The sequence below is a fragment of the Daktulosphaira vitifoliae genome, unplaced genomic scaffold, assembly GCF_025091365.1.
Source record: "Daktulosphaira vitifoliae isolate Bord-2020 unplaced genomic scaffold, ASM2509136v1 Scaffold_2, whole genome shotgun sequence".
In the NCBI taxonomy this organism is placed as follows: domain Eukaryota; kingdom Metazoa; phylum Arthropoda; class Insecta; order Hemiptera; family Phylloxeridae; genus Daktulosphaira; species Daktulosphaira vitifoliae.
The window spans coordinates 36,285,024-36,308,441 of record NW_026099573.1 but is presented as its reverse complement, the minus strand read 5'-3'; the positions used below and the strand labels follow the sequence as shown (position 1 = coordinate 36,308,441).

General features: G+C 23.3%; 1 protein-coding gene across 5 annotated transcripts in view; it reads right to left on the bottom strand.

Annotated features, from left to right (window-relative positions):
* Positions 1–404: 404 nt before the first annotated feature.
* Positions 405–23,418, bottom strand: part of LOC126899791 (transcription-associated protein 1-like) — a 37,311-nt gene continuing 14,297 nt past the window's right edge. For all 5 annotated transcript variants that reach the window (XM_050674984.1, XM_050674989.1, XM_050674985.1 and 2 more), the window contains 46 exons: positions 23,190–23,343; positions 22,116–22,258; positions 21,962–22,050; positions 21,632–21,891; positions 20,247–20,483; positions 20,021–20,191; positions 19,765–19,960; positions 19,200–19,501; positions 18,950–19,133; positions 16,987–17,213; positions 16,798–16,918; positions 16,570–16,703; positions 16,205–16,366; positions 15,883–16,128; positions 14,504–14,762; positions 14,242–14,447; positions 14,007–14,162; positions 13,792–13,950; positions 12,351–12,689; positions 12,017–12,091; positions 11,749–11,841; positions 11,525–11,675; positions 11,062–11,357; positions 9,198–9,343; positions 8,867–9,137; positions 8,516–8,805; positions 8,329–8,431; positions 8,002–8,252; positions 7,734–7,920; positions 7,486–7,653; positions 7,186–7,410; positions 5,984–6,166; positions 5,458–5,886; positions 5,240–5,395; positions 4,943–5,020; positions 4,833–4,860; positions 4,652–4,767; positions 4,414–4,591; positions 3,664–3,926; positions 3,400–3,606; positions 3,098–3,283; positions 2,908–3,033; positions 1,514–1,652; positions 1,230–1,408; positions 973–1,095; positions 405–652 (listed from right to left, as the gene is read on the bottom strand). In XM_050674984.1, the coding sequence (XP_050530941.1) occupies positions 575–652; positions 973–1,095; positions 1,230–1,408; positions 1,514–1,652; positions 2,908–3,033; positions 3,098–3,283; positions 3,400–3,606; positions 3,664–3,926; positions 4,414–4,591; positions 4,652–4,767; positions 4,833–4,860; positions 4,943–5,020; positions 5,240–5,395; positions 5,458–5,886; positions 5,984–6,166; positions 7,186–7,410; positions 7,486–7,653; positions 7,734–7,920; positions 8,002–8,252; positions 8,329–8,431; positions 8,516–8,805; positions 8,867–9,137; positions 9,198–9,343; positions 11,062–11,357; positions 11,525–11,675; positions 11,749–11,841; positions 12,017–12,091; positions 12,351–12,689; positions 13,792–13,950; positions 14,007–14,162; positions 14,242–14,447; positions 14,504–14,762; positions 15,883–16,128; positions 16,205–16,366; positions 16,570–16,703; positions 16,798–16,918; positions 16,987–17,213; positions 18,950–19,133; positions 19,200–19,501; positions 19,765–19,960; positions 20,021–20,191; positions 20,247–20,483; positions 21,632–21,891; positions 21,962–22,050; positions 22,116–22,258; positions 23,190–23,343 (8,470 nt within the window). In that variant the 3' untranslated portion in view covers positions 405–574. The remainder of the gene's footprint in view (positions 653–972; positions 1,096–1,229; positions 1,409–1,513; positions 1,653–2,907; positions 3,034–3,097; positions 3,284–3,399; positions 3,607–3,663; positions 3,927–4,413; positions 4,592–4,651; positions 4,768–4,832; positions 4,861–4,942; positions 5,021–5,239; positions 5,396–5,457; positions 5,887–5,983; positions 6,167–7,185; positions 7,411–7,485; positions 7,654–7,733; positions 7,921–8,001; positions 8,253–8,328; positions 8,432–8,515; positions 8,806–8,866; positions 9,138–9,197; positions 9,344–11,061; positions 11,358–11,524; positions 11,676–11,748; positions 11,842–12,016; positions 12,092–12,350; positions 12,690–13,791; positions 13,951–14,006; positions 14,163–14,241; positions 14,448–14,503; positions 14,763–15,882; positions 16,129–16,204; positions 16,367–16,569; positions 16,704–16,797; positions 16,919–16,986; positions 17,214–18,949; positions 19,134–19,199; positions 19,502–19,764; positions 19,961–20,020; positions 20,192–20,246; positions 20,484–21,631; positions 21,892–21,961; positions 22,051–22,115; positions 22,259–23,189; positions 23,344–23,418) is intronic.

The following is a 23,418-nucleotide window of genomic DNA, read 5'->3' as shown; positions in this document are numbered from 1 at the left end:
TTAGGATAATTTTTTTTATTACGAGAATTCAGAGAAATATTTTCAAATTATGACTGATAGTGTCTTTTAAATATATGAGATCTTTGACGTATTGTTGAGCAATATAACATAAAAATTTCAGTTTGTCGGATTTAAGTTTGTAAATCTTCATTTTTGCAAAAAAAAGGTCATTAACTTTTATTCTATACCCCTTAAAATGTGCTGCCAAAAACATTGGTCTTTTTTAAGCATCCTGAATTCGTCACTAGTGGATGAAAAAAATAAATAAATAACAAGTAAGAGTCACACCAATTCGCTGTCAGCTATGAACCGAAAAAACTTTTTTTGACAATCAAAAATAAAGTTGGGTTTAGTTACCAATTCACATAGTAGACAAAATTCTATGTATAAAAAAAAAAAACAAATTAAATGAAAAAAAGTTTCATTTATATAAAAATAATCAAACAGTCTTAGGTTTTTCAATGTTGTACAAAAATTAATAAATTGTATTATACATTCAAGACAATAAGGTGTCATACATCTTATAATAATTAAATAAATAATAAATTAAATAATTAGTCTAATTATGTTTCATTTACAACCATGGTCGCCATGTTGGACTTTCGAGATAAATATTTTCTTCACTTGATGCCTTCAATAAAAGTTCTTCGACCTAAAAGTAGAATATTTTTTTTAATCTAAATTTTTAACAAAATTATTATAAGTAATTTGTAGTAATGACATGGAAAAAGTACTAAATTTAAAAAAATTAATTTTATATATTTTTTTGTAAACAATACAGTAAATACAAATATCTAATAAAAAACTAAAACCTATTTCTTTATAGAATAAAAATGTTGTTGAAAAAAACGCTCTTTATAAGCCTAATGGGTTTTAGATTAATAGTTTTTTGATTCTTCTATAAAATTTAGTTGTGACTTTTCCAAGACATTGTTTCAATTATTTTATTTATTTTTATTATAATAGTCATACTATATTATTAGTTGATAAATCGCTAAGTTCATTTATTTTTGTTAACATATCTTTGACATTATTTGTTATAATTCTTAAAAGATCTTGTTTGTTTGAGTTTTTAAATCCATCAACTGGAGTTTCCTATTAGACATAATAAAATAATTATAATCAATAAAACAAATGAAATTATAATGAGTTTATTGTAAAAATTAAAAATGTAAATATATAAATTTCAGTGAATATTTTCTAAGTACAATTGATAAATAAATACATACAAACATTGATATATCTTTTAACTCGTCATACAGTAAAATTTTTAGCATAATGCCTAAGTATTCTCTAGAATTATGGAAACATTGAGCACTTGCGACTGTACAGTTGATGAACAATTTTTTTCTTATAAATGTAATAAATTTTTTTAAGCTAGATGTCATTCTGAATGGGACTGGTTGATCTGTAATTATAATTTTAATAGTAAATTTAAATTAAGTGTTCAATTAATATTTTAATTACATTAAAGTTAAAAAAACAAACAGTCATAAAAGAGGAAAGTACAAACCAATATTTTTTCTAGAAAATGCATAGTATTCAGCATTAAGAGTTCCACATTCTTTGTTGATATTTAGCATTTCAGGCTTCAGTTTTGTTAAACCAAATGTATACTCAGAGAAACACAATAAAGAATAGTATTCGACAAACTATAATAATAAAAATCAGTTTAAGAATAACCTTACAAAACTTTAAGTTAAATATATATTGTTATTTTTTATTTAAAAAAAAGAAAGTATTGTTAAAAATTAAATAAAAAATAAATACAATCTCAACTTTTGTTATAATACATACACCCACTCATTATTCAGTATTCTATAAATTATTGTTTATAAGTCATCAAATAAAATATATATTATTCATGTCAATCCTTTATACTATTCCAAAAAATGTCTAAAAATGCATTGATACAAATCTTATGTAATAACTATAATAAATTCTTTAGTTGTGGCAAAACACTTATTTTAAGTAAAATGGTATGTAATAACTAACACAATTGAGTAATAAACAGATAATAGTAATAGGTCATGACACTTCTTGCACATATAGAAGAATTAAATTTAATATAAAACGGCATAAATACTGTCAATTCATTGCACTACTCCTTCACTTTATGAATTTTCAACAAGTGCAAAAAGTGGTTCGTCAAATTTATTAATTTCACAATAAATCAAAGCATATTTATTTTCAACCTTACTTCCAACATCACTAAGGTAAATTCACATTTCACGCAAGATATATAAGGTTTAAAGTTAAGTATGAGTATATATATAAAGTAGGGAACCAGAAAGATTAAATAACCTCTAGAATAAAATATTGTTTAAATAAATAAATAATCAATAACATTTATATGAAGTTAACCAGCCTAGTCCAATCTTTGAGTGTTTGAATGTTTGAGTGGGTTACCGGTGTGGTTAATACAAATAAAGACTCTCTTTCAAAAATAGAAAACCCACTTGAGGTTCCTATACTACTCAAGGTATTTATATACATGACTCACAATCAGCACAAGCTTAAATAATTACTGGTACGAGTGGCATCATTGATAATTTATGTAATAATTAATCACAATAATTTCTATTTCAAATTATAATTTGATAATAATTATTATATTAGTAAATATTCAAACATCAATTTGTTTTTCTATATTTTACATCTTCTCATAAAACCCTCATACTCAAATTCCCAAAATGAAAATTATATTATATATATTTGTTTTATAAATACATAGTAACTCAATTATTCTCATGCTCATACAAGAACAATCAATAACTAATTTTATATATTATTTTAATCAGAGAAATCTACAATTTTTACATATACATTCATTTTTTTGAGTCCCTATACTTTTTGAACTATTCATAGAAACAATGTAAATTTAAAACGTTCTTTTTTTAATCTTACAGTTTTACGAAATATCCAATTATCTGATGGAGTTTCAAAATTCATTTCAGTCCATTCGGTCAAAAAATTTTTTGAATGAAGATTTTTTTGCATGATATCAAAAGTATTTTTTAAAGGGTTCTTAGACTGAAATATTTTAATAATATATATTATTTTGATTATTCACCAGTAATATTAAGTTGATACACACCTCTAAACATTTTTTTAAAATAGAGAAATAAGAATCAATGTCTTCATTTATCCAAGAGCTTTTGTTTATTTTATTGTATATGCTTAAGAGTGATAAATTTTTAAAATAACCCTCAACTATTCTTAAATATGGTGATAAAGTAAGCATTCTTGGTACAAAATATTTTAAGTTTCGTCTTGCTGTCTCCTAAAGAAAAAAAAAAGATTTATTATATTAAAAAATAGTAGTATATAATTGTTTGCATACTAATAACATTCCACAAATATAGTTTTAGAAAAAAAAATAATTAAAAAATGTATTACTTTATAATTATATAATAAGCTGTTAGTCATAAAAAATATTTGATGAATTCTTTGTTCTGATTCATTAAATTCTCCTTTTGACACAATATAACTATACTCAAAACCATCAGTACCCCTAATATTTAATTGTTTAACAATTGTACCATCTTTATCAATAAGATGCACAAAACCGCTAAAATTTTGTATTTTCACAATACTTGAAGTTTCCTAAAAAACAAAATTAATGATAAAAATTAGTTTTCAACTTCAAACATTAATCGTTACTTTTGAATAGTACAAATCTCCTGGTAATTTAATCATTGACCAATCAATGTTGTGAATTCCTGGACAACGAGATTCGTGTAAAAATACTGTTTGATAATTTGCAAATTTTTCTAAACATTTTATCCATAATCCTAAATAATTTGTCATAGTTTCAACACTCATAGAAGGTGAACTAAAATCATGAGAAAATTTTTTCTTAAATGATTCGTAGAATTGAGATAGCTTGTCCGGAATTGAAAAAGGCTTCTTCAGCATAAGTTCTTCTAAAATAGTAATAAAAAATTGGCACGTTTAATAAACTAATTAGCTTTAAAGTGAATGCCATAACTAAATCAAAATCATTAATAAAATATATTGCCAAAAGGTTGTACATCTTAATGTGTTAAAGCTTACATGGTTTATAGTATTATTTAGAATTACAAATATATCCATATTTTTAGTATTGTGCAAACTGATTACATAAGGTAATCTTTAGAGCAATAGTAACAGTTCCAATGTTGCATTCTATAGTTACAACTTTACACAAGTTACAATTTATTTGTAAATAATATAAATAATATATTTAAAAATATTTAACTTAAAAAAATTCAAAACAGTTAAAAATAATGATATTTATTTTATATAGTTGTATAGCTTAATTTATAATAGTCATTAGGAATTATTTATTAAATATAAATTACCAAGAAAAATATTTTAACTTAAAAAGAAAATATTTATATTTATTTATCTAATTTTAATATAAGTATTTACTTGGGTTTAGACTTTGGTTACAAAACGATTTAGCTACATTTGAAATGAAATTATAAATTTCAGTTGAAATTGGAACATTCAAACTTTTGTTTAGATATGCATGCTCATAACATAAAGACAAACATTCATATAGATTTCGCCGTAATTCTTCATCCCAACTTTCACCTAAGATGAAAATCTACAAAAAGTATAATAATAATTGTAATCCTGACATACAAATTTCAGGTTTTTTTCTTACATGTTGTACAAAATATTCAAGTTGAATAAAAACTAAATTTTTATTTTGTAATAAGCTCATAAATTTTTTTATTCTGTGCATTTTTTTATTAATACGCTCTGATTCAGCATTTATTTCTAAAACAGCACACATAATGATGATTTATTTTACAAAAAATAATAAAAGAAAAAATTATTCTTACCAGCTTGATTTTTTAAAATAGATATTTTCTAAAATAAATAATAACATTTGTTTAATAGATTTATTAAATTTAATATAGTAAATTTTAAATTAAAAGATGTAAAAAATTACTTTTTCCTTTTGAACCTTTTCATTGACATACATCTTTCTTAACGTTAAGTACATAGTTTGAGGACAATTATGAGCAGCCTGAAATAAAAATTAATTAATTAATTTTAATAGTATTTTATGAAAAATTTTTTTAATAACTTTATTATTGTGAAAAAAATTATACTATTGACAAAAGCACAGTTACTTTAAAACCTTATGAATTAAAATTAATATTTATGTTTAGTTTCATCAAATTCATTAATAATTTATACATCTTTCTATACATTTTTCAATAATATAAAATTTAATGAAGTTTACTTGTAAAATAATATTTTCAATATTGAGACAATCTTTATCCACAAGAGTGTTCAACATTTGTGGCATCCATAAACCATAATTTATGCAAATATTACACCTTTCAAGTACAAGCAATAACATATTATTTATATTGTCATAAGTCAATAACCATATAATCTATCAAAAGAAAAAAAACAATATTTTATTGATATTTAAACAAAACATAATAAATAACTTACTCTAGCTATTGAAAAATTATAATGAATTTTGTTAACTAATGGCAATGCAATTATATAACACTTAATAGCAGATAAGCCATAATTCACATCATTTTCAAGTAAAAACTTATTTTCTAATAATTTCCCCCATTCAGTCCAAGCTTTGCCAATTATTTCACAATTTTCAATCAAATTATCAGATTTATTTTTTTCTTCGCTAATTTTTTGACTACCAGTACAATTAGATATAAAATGATTTTCAATAACACTATTCCAGTCAGTTTCTTTATTTGATAAGTTACTCTGAAAAGTAGCTGAATTTATGTATGCAATAAATGCTCTCTCAATTTCATCACAAGAATTATAAAGTGACCCTTTGAGAGCATAATAAATTGATTTTATTTCATTTGAAAAAGACTCGTTAAATGTGGATTCCATGTGATTCAACAACTAAAATCAATACACATTTTATAAAACTTAACTGCTTAGATTAGTTAGTTCAAAAAGTTTTAAACAAAACTAAGAAAAAATAATAAATTATTTTTACATCTTTCTTCCTGTAGTTTCCTTCATCTTCAATTTCTTTCAAACATTTTATTTCTAAATTTAATTTGTACAGCCAGTTAGGTAAATTAATTTCTTTAGAACTTAAATATTCCAATGAATTTAAGCAAATATTAAACATTTTATGACTAAAAGCCGCTTCACAATATTTTAACTCAGATTGAATCTATTAAAATAAAAACTATTCTTAATATAAAACATAAAATGAAAATGTTTTTGATTAAGAAAAAAAATTGTGATAACTTAGTCTATCACTAAGATACCTATCGTATCATAATTTTCCTCGCCTTAAACCAACTACTTGGGATCAGCCAAAATCAGTGATAAATATATGAGATAAATTATATAATAATAACTGATTATTGTTCCTAATGTTATTTAAAATTAAAAATATATTTAAAGTATTAATTTAAAACTAAAAATGTATAAAAATTATTTATGTCAGCAGATGCAGACCAGGAGTCATAAGACCAACTGGAAGCAGTTACTGAAAGTATCAAAGGTCTAATAATTAATCTTAAGAAACTCAGTGGCGATCATAATGACAATATTATATAATTGCAAATCAATCTGCATAACAGTAAAGGGGCCAGTAGTGTACTGCTAAGGACTCTAACTCTGAGGCATACAAATAGCAATTATTCAGTATCTAAATAAGTACTATTATTTAAATGGTAATCAAATTAAGAGACTTTATACTGTTTTACAGCCAAATAAACCAAATTTCTGCACTATGGCTAATGATAAAATAAAAACCAACTAGTTACTCAATTTGTCAAGTTCAGACTATTACATAACTATTGTGGTAACATTAAGTGATGGTAAAATAATTATAGAGGCCTCAGGATACCTACCATATGAATGAGTCCTCAGACCCAATAAACACATGACTTCATGGCTAGTCTTTAGATGTTAGGAAACTTTAGAATCACTAGCAAGGTTCAATAAAATTACACTGGCATGTACACCAGAACACATCAATGTGACTAGTGATGAAAAAACAGACTTTCTAATGAGTAAAGGTGCAGAAAACACTTATGTTGGACGAAAATCAATAGTAGGACTCACGGAGCAATCCCTCAAAATATTCTTATAAGTCAGAGTATATGGGCAGTTGTTGCTTACTTCTATAAAAATTATAACTAAACTAACTACAAGTTAATAAATAAAGAAATACTCTCATACTTGAGCAATTTTTGTGTGTGGCATTTCTATATTAGCATTGCGAAGTGTCAAAAAAGAATAATATGTTTGTCGCCATGTATCTATATCTTTCCAAAAACTCAAATCATCACCAATCCATGCAGTGCGATCATTCCATGTTTCAACCAATACATCAATGTTATTCATATTTTCTTGAGTATAAAGCCAACTACTTTGTAAACAATGTGCTTCGCGAGTTTCAACCACCTTAATAAATCATTTAATAATCAAATAATAAGTCTACTTAAAAATTAAAATTCAATGATATTTATTTTTCCTGACCAATTGAGTTGCTTGGAGTAAAGGTATGTGTACATTACAAACATGATATGGTAATGATTTCCAATTATCTATTATTTCTTTTGTTGCAAGGTTTATATGTTCATGTGCTGTCGAAATACACTTTTGGGTTAATTGATTCAAAGCAATCATTGAGAGATAAAAATGATACTGCAATATTTTAAAGATACTTTTAAAATTATTTCAATTTTAATAAATTATATATAATATCCGTTAAATACTTCACATACTTTCCAAATAGTCTTAGTTGGCCAAATAAATTGATTTTTTTCTAAATAATCTAGCATAAGATTATAGTGGTGTACATATGAAGACTTAGGAGATTTTTTCCATACACTTTCAATATTTAACAAAAAACAATCATCATTTGATAAGACATCTGATATATATTCCCATTCATTTAGCTCTCTTAAACACCTTAATAAATATGAAAATGAATAGGTAAATTATAGTTAACTCTTGCCATATGATAAAAATAATTAAATTATTGAATAATACTTGAATAAATGAGTTTTCCAAACATTTTGTTCAAAAAAGTTTTGGTGACAAAAATGTATACGCGGACATTTGTTACTCTCGCGATAAATCAATTTAGTATAGATTTCAGATGCATTTTTAAAATCTCCAAGATGCTCAAGAAATAAAGCTGATTTGGTTTCTGATCTTTCTAATATATTTTGATACATAGCTTCTAGAAAGTCATACTCATTTAACAATGAATACAATTTGGACAAAGCATGAATGATTTCCTTTAAAACAAATTTATGCACTATATATAAATGAATTTTGATTGATTAAAATAATAATAATAATGATAACACTAACATTTTGATGAGATTCATTTAAATTTGTATGTAACATATTTTCCAATTCAATAATAACTCGATGCCACAAATTGTATGTTTTTCCAATGTGTACAAGTTGATGACTGTTAAATAAATAAAAATTACCAATCTTAGATTAATTGTTATACTCATAGATATTTTAAATTATAATATGAAATGGTGCTTACGGTTTAAAATTGATTTTAGGCTCACATAAGGAAAATGACTCATAAAGTATAGTCGAAAAATCATTACCATGGTGGCTTATTTCCAAGTAGTTAATAGTGGCATGTGCTAAGGATTTCCTTTGTATATTAGAAAATAGTTTCCAAATACTAGGTATAATTGATATCCATAATTTTTTTGCTAAGTTATTATCAATAAAACATAACTGAGATAATGAATTACATATATCATAAGTTTGAATAGTTTCCAAAGTAGTTTCTTTTAACCAATTTAATCGATCTGGTATTTTTAACTTGAGTTCATAAGAAAAATTAGTATCACTGATTATTTTTAAGAACAAATAAATTTCTTACTGTTGAGTGAAAGCTGATAGAATTATTGATTTTTAATAAAGAAAAGTTTCCTTGTAGAATACTGCTTTTTGATGTTAAAACTAACAATAATTGAAGATAATTTGCTGCTGAAAGTTCACCATTAAGGTATGTTAAATTGTTTATAATTGAATACAATCTATAATACAATGTTTTTTCCATTGTCGATTCAAAAATATTGAAAAATTCACGTCTTATTGATGGAACTGAACATTTAAGGCCATGATCAATACATTCATTATAAAACCATCGCCTAAAATGTTTATATTTGAAATGAAATATAAAATTTAAATAATTTAACTATATTAGTTACTTGTAAATATCTATGTTAAGATTGTGGCACAATTCACTGGAATTCGGAAAATGACCAATTGCAATAATATACTTCAAAATATAAACAATATTGTTATTACAAGGAACTGATTCATCTTCACATAACTCGATCCACTTTTTAATAATCTATAATTATATTTTTAATAATTTGAATCACATTTTACTAGGAAAATTATATGAAATACAATAAACTTTAAACTATACATGTACAAATTATTTTTAGGAATTTCGATGAATTCATAAAACATTATTTAAAATGATTAGAAAATATTGTAAAAAACATTTTCTCAAAAACTATTGAGAATTTTAAATTTTTGTAAAGAAAGAAATATTAAATTTAAAAAACTCTACAATTATATGTAGTTAAATCATTTTTTTTTATATCTTCAAGGATAAAAATTTTTATTTTTAATTTTTAATTTTTTTAAATGGAAACCCCTTTTTTTAACTTAATAATATGATAGAAAAAAAAACTAACAACTTTATTCTTGCAATTTTTTTATCTGATCAATCTGTTTGCGTTTTACAAATAATTTAAAGACTTGGATGTCAGTTAAAAATTCAATTTGATTTGGTTTTATAATACCAATGGCAGCAATAATCTATTTCAATAGTGACAATATATTATTGTTATCCCTCATTTAGATAACCAATGTGGCAAATTTTTCTTGATAAATACCATAGTACATAAAGTCATCATTTTTCTTTTATATATCATTTATTTTTTTATGTTTCTCATAAACCAGTTTAAAATATATATTAACGATAAATTGACGTAGAAAATTTTTTTTAATAACTATCATAATAATTAATTTATGGGCTATCATAATAGATTATTGACACCAAGGTGGCAGCAATAATATTGGTTGTGCTGCCACTGGTACTACAAAATCAATGATAAATTTTTACTTAACATCCAAATTTTTAAACAGTTGTAAAATGCAAACGGTTGATCATACAAAAAAAATTGTATGAACAAAATAGTTTGTATTTTTTTGTTCTATTATATTATAAAGTTAAAAATAGGAATTCCCCCCATATAAGAAAATTATATATAAGGATTTTTATCCCTGAAAACACTAAAATAAAAGTTTAACTACATATTATTTTAGTTTTTTGAACCTAATATTATTTCTCTTTATAAAATTTAAATATTCTCAATAGTTTCTAAAAAATTAGTGTTTTACTATATTTAGATCACTCTGTATAATGAAATAATTAAGAATTGTTGAAATTTTAATAGGCACAAATAAAACTAATTTTTAAGATCTAAAGCAGACCATTTTGAACATACATATGAGACAAACCACTGTAAGCATACTTACTATATAAAGATACTAAATCACTTTATTTTAAAACTCATTAAATGTATTTAGATTAGTTCACTGATATTATAATATATTGGTTTGAGAGATAAATCAGAAATGTTTACCTGTTCTTTAATTGACTAATGTACCATCTAAGAATATATTAGTATGTATGAGACCTAGCTAATTTTATATTGCATCTCTCTTTCAAATAAAAAACATAATTTTTCAATTTATTGACACTTGTTAAATAAATAGGATAATTATATTATTTAAATACACCAACAGAATTTGCCAATTTTATCTCATATATGATACATTTTACTGATAAATTATAAATAAATGTGTTTTAAACCAGTTTTAAAAATCAAATATTTTTAGTTAAACCAAATTTTAAGTGGGGGTTAATAAAACCCATTTAAAACATTCATTTAGTGGTTAAAATTAATTTTATTGGAGTTGTTATGTGATTTAATTTAAATACAATATAAAGTTTACTAAACTAAAATAAAAAGAAACCAACACATGAATACTCACTTTTAAAATTATAGTTATGATTCGCTCATCAGTTGTATTTTTTATATAATCAATTATAGATGATTTTAAAAGTACTTCTTCTATCAATCCCGGCATTTCTCCCAAAAATATATAGACAAGATCTAAACATTTTATTTGCACTTCAACTGGCATGTTATTTTTATAATCTTTTGCATTATTTAAGAGAACTATTAAAACTTTTTCAAAAAATATACGTTGTGTAAATTTTGGCAAATTTTTAACATGATTTTTTAAAATTTCTAAACATTCTATCTTTATTTTTGTTTTTCTGTTATCTGCAAAAGACATCCATTAAACATAAAATAAAATTTATATTCTGATTATATAAAACACACTCATTAATAAAAACATAATTTTCTTATAAATTATTTTTATACAAGTACATTTGAAATACCTAAACTGTACATATTGGTTCAATAAATAAACTATACACTTTACTAACTTTTATCAAAACGAAATAATAAATCACCAATTAAATTCATAATATCATTTTCCAAGTAGTGTGGATAGTTTAATTGAGCTGCTTTCAATAAAGTAAGACTAAGGGCCATTTTATAGGGACATTTATTATTAACAATTCCTTCAGTAATTATCTAAAATAACAATATGTATATACAATTTTATATTATGTGTATGCATATTTATAGAAACATTTTAAACACTTACAAGTTTAACATAAATGTGAAGTTTCTCTAAACCTTCACTAGTAGGAAATGCTTTTAATATTTCAACAACAACATTTACAGCACCTTCATTGTACTAGAAATAAATAATTAATAGTAAGATTAAGTACGGGATACATAAATTCAACTAATGAATAAATTATAGAAATTAAATGAATGAATGTATTTTTAATTATAATGCGTAATTATGTGAACTAGCTAATTTTTAAAAATTTTAAATATTATATTTAAGTATTATAGTGGAATAATACCTGTTTTATTTGAATAATACTAAGGCGATTGTTAGTAGAATCTTTTTGGGGGTTTCCATTATTACCAATCTGAGTCTGTAGCATAAAATATTTTTAATCAAATTATAATATTATAAGGCTATTACCTAGCTCAGTTAGTAACCGGTCGTACTATGGTATCTAAACACCATGATTTGATTCTGTTACCCTGAGCTATGTAAGTTTTCCCGTTCTCTCAGGTATAAGCAATAGCTTTTAGAGAGAACCTTAGACATGATTAAGGATAATGATAATTATTAATAATAATAATTTATAAAAGTATTATTCAGAAAAAAAAAAACTAAATATTTAATACCTCTTTGTATGCCAACTGTAAGAATTTGATTAAATAATCTTGTAAAGGTTTAACAGCTTCTAACATTAATTTTTTTGATAACACATTAAGCATAAAGCAAAGTACATCAAATGTAGTCACAAGATTCATAACACTAGCATTGCTGTTTCCTATCGCACTGGGATTTTGAATTATGAGATTTTCTTTTTTCAAAAAAGTTTCCAAAAGTTTCTCAATCCAACCAAATTTTAAAGTAACTTCATGAAGATTTATTGCCTCATTACTTAATATATTTTTGAACAATTTTACACTTCTCGCAGCTAATTGACTGATACTACTTTCTTGTTTGTCATCATGAGTCTAATAAATTTAATTATTTATTTAAAAATCATTTTAAGTTTAAAAAATTATGAAAGTTAAAAGTATTTATCATATAGTGGGTATATAACATGGGTAGGTGTAGCTTATACTAGTGTAAGTATTATCAATCCACAACCCATTTCCACTCTATATATTAAAATGTTTGCACCTTGATAAGTCCTTATCCAAAAATTATCATCATTTACTAACATTTTTTATAAGAAAAGGACTACAAAATGGCTATTTTGAAATTATATCCATAGAGTTGTCAAGACCCTGCGAACAGGATTAAGCTCATTCCAATGCTGCAACACTAACACTCCACAAATTAGATATGTGGGCTATGGATAGCGACACCGTAGAATATAGTAAAATACTAAAAGCGATAGACCAAAGTAAACTGGGATATTCTGTTCACCAAAATAACATCCCCTACAAAGTTGACATCTTAATAAAGTATAAAGGATGAACTTAAAAAGTATTATATAGCTAATAATTGGAAAACAATATGTAACTAAGAGTATCAAAATTTTTTTTTTTTAATTATTTTTATTCTCCGAGTAATTAAGTGGATTATGATATAAGAAACACTCTGTATATTTACAGTGTTAGGTATATAAATAATGACATCAATACTTTGGTGAAAACACTTATGTGAAGAAATCTAATTAATATAATTTGGTAGAAGATGTACACAATATACCTATAGGTCTGAGTGTATAGGTAGTTCTTGCCCACCTCTATATAATAATAATATCTTTGTTTAGAAAGAATGTCTTCCAAGACTGCACATTCATGAGCTCATTTTCATATTTAGTGAATACCATACAAATATCATTTATTTTTTCAAATATAATTTAGGAGTAAACAAATTTTATATTTTTAATGAACTTGAATAACTTTAAGGGCAGGTTATTTCAAGATTAAATTTGACTATGTAAAATGATAAAGTAAATTTGTTTTTGACTAACTTAAAGGATATAAAGGCATATAAAAACTCTAATAATACAGCATTTTGTATAGTTCTATATTATGGTTCCATGCAATACTATATTAATAAAATTCACTTGTATTTACATATAAATATATGAATATAACATACTTGACATCCAACCATAGCTAAAAAATTTAAACAATTATCAATTGTTTCTGATGAACCTTTTTGACGTGGTTGTAAAGTGTCATTTGCAGATTTTTCTTCCTTATTATTTACATTTGTTTCTGTATCTTCAATTTTTCGTTTTAAAGGAAATTTTAATTTCTAAAATTAAGATTACTTGATTAAATTAAAAAAAAAGTTTTGAATAATAACCTTACTATATTTTCATCACTATTAGTTAGTTCCCATTTGATTACCATACAAGCCAATTCAATAGCGGTTTTTTTGTACTCGGGTACATTATTATTTTTTGCAATAGGAAATAATGCTCCTAAAATATTACGTATTAAAAACTGCTTGTAAGGATAAAACAACTATATAGAAGTAAAAAATAATAATTAGTAATGTATAAAACAAAAATAACTAGTGTCATAAATTTAAAACAACACATACAGAGTTATATTTGATTAAAAATGAACAAATATGATGAAGAGTGGGAACATTTTGTGATTCAGTCATCATAATTTTTTTCACACAAACCACTAAAGTATTAACTTCATTATTCTTTTCCCAGACCGCAGAAACAATTAAATTTAATGCGTGATTGATAACAGGCTGAGCTTCAGCAAAACTTGCTTTCAAGAGTTCATAATAAATACCTAAAATAATAAATAATACAAAGTGCTCTAATGAATTATATGAATACAAAAATTACCTTGATTTAGTTTTTCTCTTTTTGAAGTATTTTCAGATAACATTATACAAGTTAAAATTAAGTAACAATGAAATTTAACATTTATATCCATAGAACACCGAACCCATGTACATGGTATTACAGCGTTGTACATGGAATCACATATTTTTTCATCAAATTTTAATAAATCTTCTATTAACAAACAAATAAGTTGACAAACATATATTTTTATACCATCAAAATCATATCCAAGTAGTGCAGTTCGTATATTAATGAATATCTAAAAATTAAAATGCAAAATATTAAGATATTGAATGCATACTATACAAATTTCTTTTATTAACCACAAGGTTGTTTGATATCAACTAAATTTATTTAATTTGTTAGACATAATGAAAAATTTTAAGACACTGGTTTTTTGTTTCCCTATTTACTTGGAATATTGTGTTTATTTTGCCACCTATCAAACTCTTAATTGGTCATATATTCAAAAGCCAACAACATCTAATATGGCTTGAAAAATAATAATTGACTTAAATATAAATGTTGATTTATAAATATTTTCAAGTGTCCAAACTGTATTAGAAATTTTATTTATGATATTAATTATTCATTGTGTTTTTGAAAAGTAGCTCTTAGATATCTTTAAAATATAATATTTTGTTGTATTTGTAACAGCCAGAGGTAAAGAAAATGATAAATCAAACTTTAAATTCTCATTTGTATTTTCTAGTAAAAGCTAACCAACTTGCCATAAATATTTTTTAATCGTCTAATCAAATTTTGTACTAGTTCTCTGTTCTTACTGGTGTTAATAGCTATAACCTTTAGTAATACAAGGACTATCTTGGGTTTAAACTGAAGTTATTTTATGTAAAAGACCTATTTTGAGATGAGTGTGGTTTAATAAAATACTATTTAAAAAAGGCTCCATAGTGAGAAGTTAGTTTTGATTTTTAAGTATAATTAATTGAGTATTGTTAGGGTAAACAAAAAGTGATAGACTTAATACTAGAGCTTATCTGCACAAAATATATTTACTGAACCTCACAACCTATATATCAACACATAAAAGTATTATAATTATACAGTATATGTATTAAATACTAGTAGGTGAAATTTTACTTTATTAAATTTATTTCTAATAAAAGAATATGGAAACAATATTGCATCAATGTAAAAATAAGATATATTAAAGCAATGTATTTTTTTTAGTTATGTATGTTAATTGTTCATAAGAAGTGATACTTCTTTTTTCATTTCTAATATTTTAACACTGTGACACTATGACATAGTTGAAAAATAAAAATTTTAAAATAATAACTTTTCATACAATTTTCTTATGTGACTAAGATAAGTAAATATTGAAACATATTAATAAAATTGAAATATTATCTTACTTTGTTTAAAAAAACATCAATAATATTTTCTTCTGAGCTCTTATTCAGACATAATAATTCTTCTTTCTCACCTTTTTTATAACAATTTGAAAAACAAGGTAATATAATATATTGAAGAATGCTTGACAAAATATCATTATTAGAATTCTTATTTTGATATAGTTCAATGAATTCAAAAAAAACTTTTCGTTTCCAAAATATTGGAAATGATGATGCTATTTCATTTTCTAACATGACCCGAAAAAACTATTTAAATAAAAATGAATAAATTATAGATGAAATTAAAATAAGATACATAGAATTATTTTCTAACAAAACTCACATGAATATCTGTTGGATATTGACAATTAAACACTGTTAGTAATTGAAAAAGTAATTGAATTTCTTCTCGGTTGTTTCGAAAATATTCTAATAAAATTTTCAACATCATTTTTGGCTCATCCCATTCTGTTGATTTAATTAATGATAAATTTTTATAACGATCCTAAAATAGTTGAGAAATAATCATAAAATCTTAAATACAACAACTATAAGCTAAAATGAAACAAAAAACAATTTTCCACTTAAATCTAAAATATTTAAAAAATTAAACTAATAAATTTTTATCACAGCTTTCTATTTATTATACAAATAATTTTTACAACAAATATTTTTTAGATATGGGTAATAGTAAATAACTATAATTACTTTGTATTGTGGATTAATCCACATATTTTGAAGCATACTAACAATACTTTTAGAAGGAGAAATCCAATCTTTTTCCATTTTTGTAAGATTATAAATTGTTTTAATACATTCATATTGTATAATTTTTGATGGATCTACAAATGAAAATTTAAATATTAAAAATCAATCAATGAATTCAAATAAACAATATTCTACATTTGAAATTTTTTCAATCACTTTAATACTAACCAATTCTAGCAGATGCTAATAATGATTCAATGTAATTAGAATTAGATGTCAACACATTCCTAATTTCTTGGCATTTTGAATTATTGATCATTTCATGTAAAAAAGATGACCAACATGGTTTCTATAGGTGGAAAATAAAAATATCAATACATAAAATAACTAAAAAGAATAAATAAATAAAAATGTTACCTTTATATTTTTCTCTCGAAAAAACATAAGGACACTATTAGAAGGAAATTTTAACAAACATTCAAGTAATAAAGGATACAATTTAATTCTTAATTCATTTTTAACAATGTCCCTATTTAAAATTATCTCACAGATTTCTTCTATATGACAAAATTCAGTAGGTATTATTATACTAATAACCTCTATTATGTTTACTAATAGTGTTTCATGATCATACTTCACTGTTTCTAAAAAAAAATAATATTGTATACTATTTATGCTAAATGTATGGTTGGGTTATGTAAATGATTCAACATAAATTATATTTTCCTGAAAATGACTATTTGTTTTAACAATTAATTCAATAATTTTTTTGAATTCAAATTATTGTTTTTTTCATTTTCATAGATCATTTCTCAGCTTCGATGCAAAACTGAGAAAGTATTAATTTTATCATGATGTGTTTATTATATTTTTGTGTCTGTCACTACTTTTTCTCAGGACCGATTTTCCTCAACAATACAACAATATTACCTCAAAAATTGATCATTTTTCCCTCGTTCACCATAAATGTGGATATCCCCCAAAAAAATTACGATTTTTATAATTAGAAAATTACGAAATTTTTTCTTTCTTTTTTTTTAAATTGCCATAACTTATTGAAAAATTAACAAATTAAAATACATTTTTTATATAAATCCCTTTTATTTTATATAGTATTTTTGAAAATCTGACCTTTTACCTACGCTCATAAGGGGATTCAAAATAGCAAAACTCAACTTTTTCAACTTAACTTTTAAAAATGTTCTGAAAATACTGCGTCCTTAAAACATATGTCAAATTAAAGCTTATGTTACGTACTAAAAAAAATTGTCCTGACTACCTATCTTCTTTAAGAAAATGGCCAAGGTGCCATTATAACCCTGCCAAGGTTATAAACATGCTATTTTCGTGTTCAAAATTTATTTTTTTTTTTGGTTTATTTTAAAATACCTTATAAGGGTTTGCCATAGTATTGAGTCCATTAATAAATATAAGATTCACATGAGTCTAACTTACATTAAATATAAATTTATACTTATTTTGATTATTTTGTCTGTTCAATGTTAAGAAAAGCTAATTTGAATTTTGGAAAACTTGAATATTTGTATAAAAAGTAGAACTTTTTCAACTAACAACTTAACTTTTGATAATGTTCAGGAAATACTACTTCTTTTAAATATCTATGTTGTTAAATATGTTATAATTGAAGATTTAGAAAAGGTGAGGCGCAGAATAGTATCTGGCAATGGTTTAAGTAGTTGATCATCTTTGAATAGTGTTAAATTACTGTTTAAATAATCGTTCTAAGTATTATTTAAATAATGTTGCTTTATAAAAAAAAATTTTTTTAACTATAATTAAATACTGCAATGATTTAATTATTATTTATTTAAAAGTTGCCTACTTTTTGTTACTGTATGACTATTTTATTCCTATTGATTTGTTTAAAAATAAAATAAAAAATTAAGATTTCATATTATGTTATTTTTTTTAAAATAATTAATTCACAAATGAATATATATAGAAAACATTAGATACAGACAATTTGACACCTTGTTTAAAACTTCAACAACTCAAAACAATAAGATTTTGAGTTTTAATCTCTAAGTTGTAGTTCATTATTCAACATTAAAAGTTTATAAATTTAATTCAATATTGCAAAGTTATTGTTCAGTAAAATAGACATTTTTAAAATTGAGTTATACAATAAAGGTAACATAAAAAATTATTTTTTAAATCATTATACTAAAAATTTTGATTTTTGAGTTACTAAAAATATATCTGGGATATCAATTTGATTAAGCATAGTATTTAAAATAGACATTAGTTTTAAAATAAAATTACAATAACAAAATTTCTCATTTTACAATGGAAGTAATCAAATTCTACTACTATTGAATGGGAGTAATTAATTTATAATTAAAATAACAATTTTACATACTTATTTTATTATAGTGCAAGTCTGTCCATATATATTTAAATATATCCAATAATGTTGTGCAAAATATAGTGTTTGGTCTATTAGGAAACAATTTTGACAAATAGTAAACACATTTAACTTTAGACATAGTTATCATTGAGTAATCTTGAAATAAATTAGTATGATATAATAACAGTTCGTCCACCTTAATACAATGTATAAAAAATAATTTAGACTTTTAAAACATTTAAATTATAGTTTAATTTCTTACAATTGTTAGATCAATATTTGAATCACTGACACATAATTTTAAACATTCATAAGCAGTTTCTTGTAGCTCAAGATTGAATCCTTTCAAAGCATTGTAAAGTAATTTATAAATAAATCTGCATTCTAAGGGCTTAACAAATTGTCTACAATTTACCAACACTTGTAAAGCAGTTTTCCGAAGTACTTGTACTTGAGAAGCAGATAATGATTTTAAAAATGACATTATTGGAATATCTTTATTACTACATTCACAAATATTACATAGGACATAAAAATATTCTTTATGTCTTTGATTTGAAAAATCTAAAATTATATGTATTATAAAATACAAAAATTCCTTTCATATTAATAAGATTATTTAAGTCATCCACCAACAAAAGAGCTCATATCATTAATGTTTTAATTTTGCTTATTGTAGCCAATTAAATAACACAACTAAGAAAAAAAAAATTATTTTTTCAAAGTTGTTCTTTTGTAACTGGATAACTAATATAAACTATAATTTTAGTCTAATTTTTTTAATTGAATTAATACTATTTATTAGGTTAGAAAAATTAATATCTTACCCAAATTACCAGCAGGAATTTTGTTTTTCATGCAAAATATATGCCCTTTCATAACTCCTAATTGATTATTGTAATTATAAGTATTATATGGTTGTTTTCCTGGAATAGCTAATTTAAACATTTCATTGTAAGCTTCAAACATGTTAAAAACTGTTAAATTTCTTAGCTCTGATAGAAGATCGACTAAAATATTTGCCTGAAATATAAACTTATTAATATCTAGAACTGCTAGGAATTAAGTTACCCAGAGTCTTACTTGTTCTCTTAATAGTTCATTAGGTCCAACAATGTAATCAATTAATAATCTCATAATTTTTTCAATTTCAAGTTTTTTCAACTGATCTGTTGTGTCATGATTTATAGAAAATACCCACTTCATTAGATCAATCAAATTGCATTGTGCTTGTTCAATAACACCAAATGTAAGCTAAAATACCATATAATTAATTTAATTCGTTTAAATTATGAAAGGAAAAAATTACTTGATTATTATAGTCGGCAAAAATGAACATCATTGCTTTGAACGTATTAGACAAATTTTTGTAAAACCAATTAATAATAGGTAAAGGCAAAATATTCTCTTCACTCTTCTTTTTTAATAAATGTGAATACAAAACTTTAAGCCCCATGCAGCCTCCACGCTTATGAAGCCAATCAATATCATAACAAAGTTCACAAAAACATTTTAATAAATATGATATTAAAGGAAACTGCACAATCTATAACATATAAACAAAAATATTACATGTATATTATATTAAATTAGTCATCACGTGCAAGTTTTTTATCATTCTTTTCTATCTTTTAGATTTAGCTAATATAATAAATTAAAAAAATTGGAAATATTTGAATAAAAATTATTCAGTTATCCAATTTTATGATCTCTAGTTAACTATTGCTTTCAAGATAAATTTGGAAATTATCTGTGAAAATATTTGAACTTTTTTAGTATAGTTGTACTTAATATTTAATAAGACATCATTCGTAAATATATCTTTACATTGTTAAGATAATAATAATGAAAATAATAATTTTTTAACTCACAATACACATTCTAAATGTCACCAATTTATTTGAAAACATGACAAAAAAAATTTTATATAAAAAAATATAAAACATTTTTTGCTTTGATATGCTAAGCTGAGAAGACATTAATTGTGTGTGTCTATCACTACAAATTCTCAACTTCTACTGAATTAATTTAACAAACAATACATCAAGATATCACTTATTCTATTTATTCTTATTTTTAGTTGAAAAAGATAATTTTAAATTTTGAAAAAAATTCCCTTTTTCCCTATAAATGGGGAAAATTCTTCAAAAATTTCAATTGTTGAAATTAGGCAAATTGATTTTTTTTTTACTCTTTCGACAAAAATTTTCCATGTCTATAAATAAATGTACAAACTGAAATTTTTAAGAATATCATAGACATGTATTTTTTTTAAAAGAATATTTAAATATACTTATTATTAATATATTTATATATATTTTAAAATGTTCCAGAATTTCTCTGTATGTATATTTACATATCATAAGATTAACATGGATCTAAACTAAACAATACCTAGTAGAATAATTTTAGTTAATATATCTGCCTTTTAATATATTACTCAACCTTTGATTAAATTCATTTCTGAATTTATTAGCCCGAAGTTTAATGACCTTAAGATGATGAAAATAAATATATAATAAAGATTTTGGAGTGGGTACTAAAAAATTTCTCATGTATATTAAACGCAATTGCATTTAATTAAAAAAAAAATGAACTAATAATAATAACAATAGAAAATAATAATTCTTAAAATATTTTTATCCAATTTTTTTTGTTGTATGATAAAAGTATTAATATTTCTAAATTACATACCGTGTCCCCTAAAATGCTATGTGAAGCTCTAAGAATCATTTCTGTAGCTAGGATACCAACATTTAAAACTGTTACATCTTCAAAAGATAAAATATTAGTAATAGCATCAATTAAAACAAATGGATGTACTCCAATATCTTCTTTAGAATGAATATTACTATGATAACAAATAGCAAGAAGAATCATTCGTTTAAAAGTTTCAGAAAATAAGGTACAACTTTCTGACTTAAAACAATCATCACCAAAACATATCATTAGTCCTATGTAAAATACAATAAAAATATATATCTTGTAATTTATAGATAATAAATATTTAATTAAAAAGAGCACCAGTTAATGCTGTGATATAAGTTTCCTCTAATTCTGTCATTAGATAGTTTAATTCTGTTTTCACAAATGCATTTGGTTTCTTATTCCACCTGTATACAAACCATAAAAAATGAAGAATAATTAAAATAAAGATTACTTTATTCTCAAATCTTACTTAATATTAGTTAGGACATTCAAGATTCCTTTAGCATCACACTGTAATGAAACATTAAAAAATCCTTTAATAATATTCCAACTTTCTTTTCTATAATACTGATTACTTTTTGTCTTTAATATTTCTACAGCAGTATTAACAGCCTAAAATAGAAAAAATCCCACTAATCAACAAATTCAGTATCAAGTACTAGAGATTAATTAGTACATATTTTTACAAAACATTAAAAAATTTCATGTTAGCTTCTTCTTTTTTGTTAATTTTTGAAATTAAATTATTGAGATTGAAATATAACAATTTTGAAATTAATCATTATAATTTATCTTATTATATAAAACATTACAAGTTGCACAAATATTTTTTTTTCAATAATTAATAAAAATGTACTCAGTTTAATATTCTTCTTAATAGATTAAATAAGAATTTAATTACAGTTTATTTTATGTGACATAGTGTTTATAATAAAATATAACACCATTTTTATAGGATAGAATATCATCAATATTAGTTATTAATAAATCTAAAAGAACAATTTGTTTCACTTGAAATCTTTTAATAACAATTTTATTTTCTTTCTAATAAGATTTATATTGCTTTTTGTTTAAAAATAAGGTAATTTTTTCCCACACAATATTTTAACAAAATAGCAAGTTTATATGATTAATTTTTATAAAGTTTTAATAATAGAATAACTAAATGGTTGACCCCAAGTAGTTGAGATTAAAGCGCGGAAAAAGAAGAAAGAAAGAATAATTAATGAGCTGGGTGCAAGAATAGAATTTCCTAAAAAAACATATTTTAATTTAAATGAGTTGAAAGATTTAAATCTCAGTCACTTTCTTTGTTAAAATAAAATAATCATATTATTGAACAAAATATTTGTTATATGCAATAAAGGCATTTCTACAGTATCATATAAATTTATGCATAATTTATATGATTTTCATCACATATTTTAATCATATCTTATGTAGGTCTTTTAACTAAAAAATAAATTTTTCTTCAACAACAATAATGTTAAGACTGGTTTCTATAAATTTTTATGTGGGTATAGACATTACAATTTTAACATACATTACTTATATCCAAATCCAATGAGGTACTTAAATATCCTTGAAATGAAACAGTAATTTTTGGAATAGATGGATTATCTTTTTTATGTTTGTTTGAAAATTGGTATGGTTTTATAATCGCATTTCGATTTAGACCACCAAATTTACCAAGTAAGCTAAAATATTTGAAAGAAAAATTTTAATTACTTTAGTATTTCATTTAAATACCAACTGTAATTGTTTCACATAAA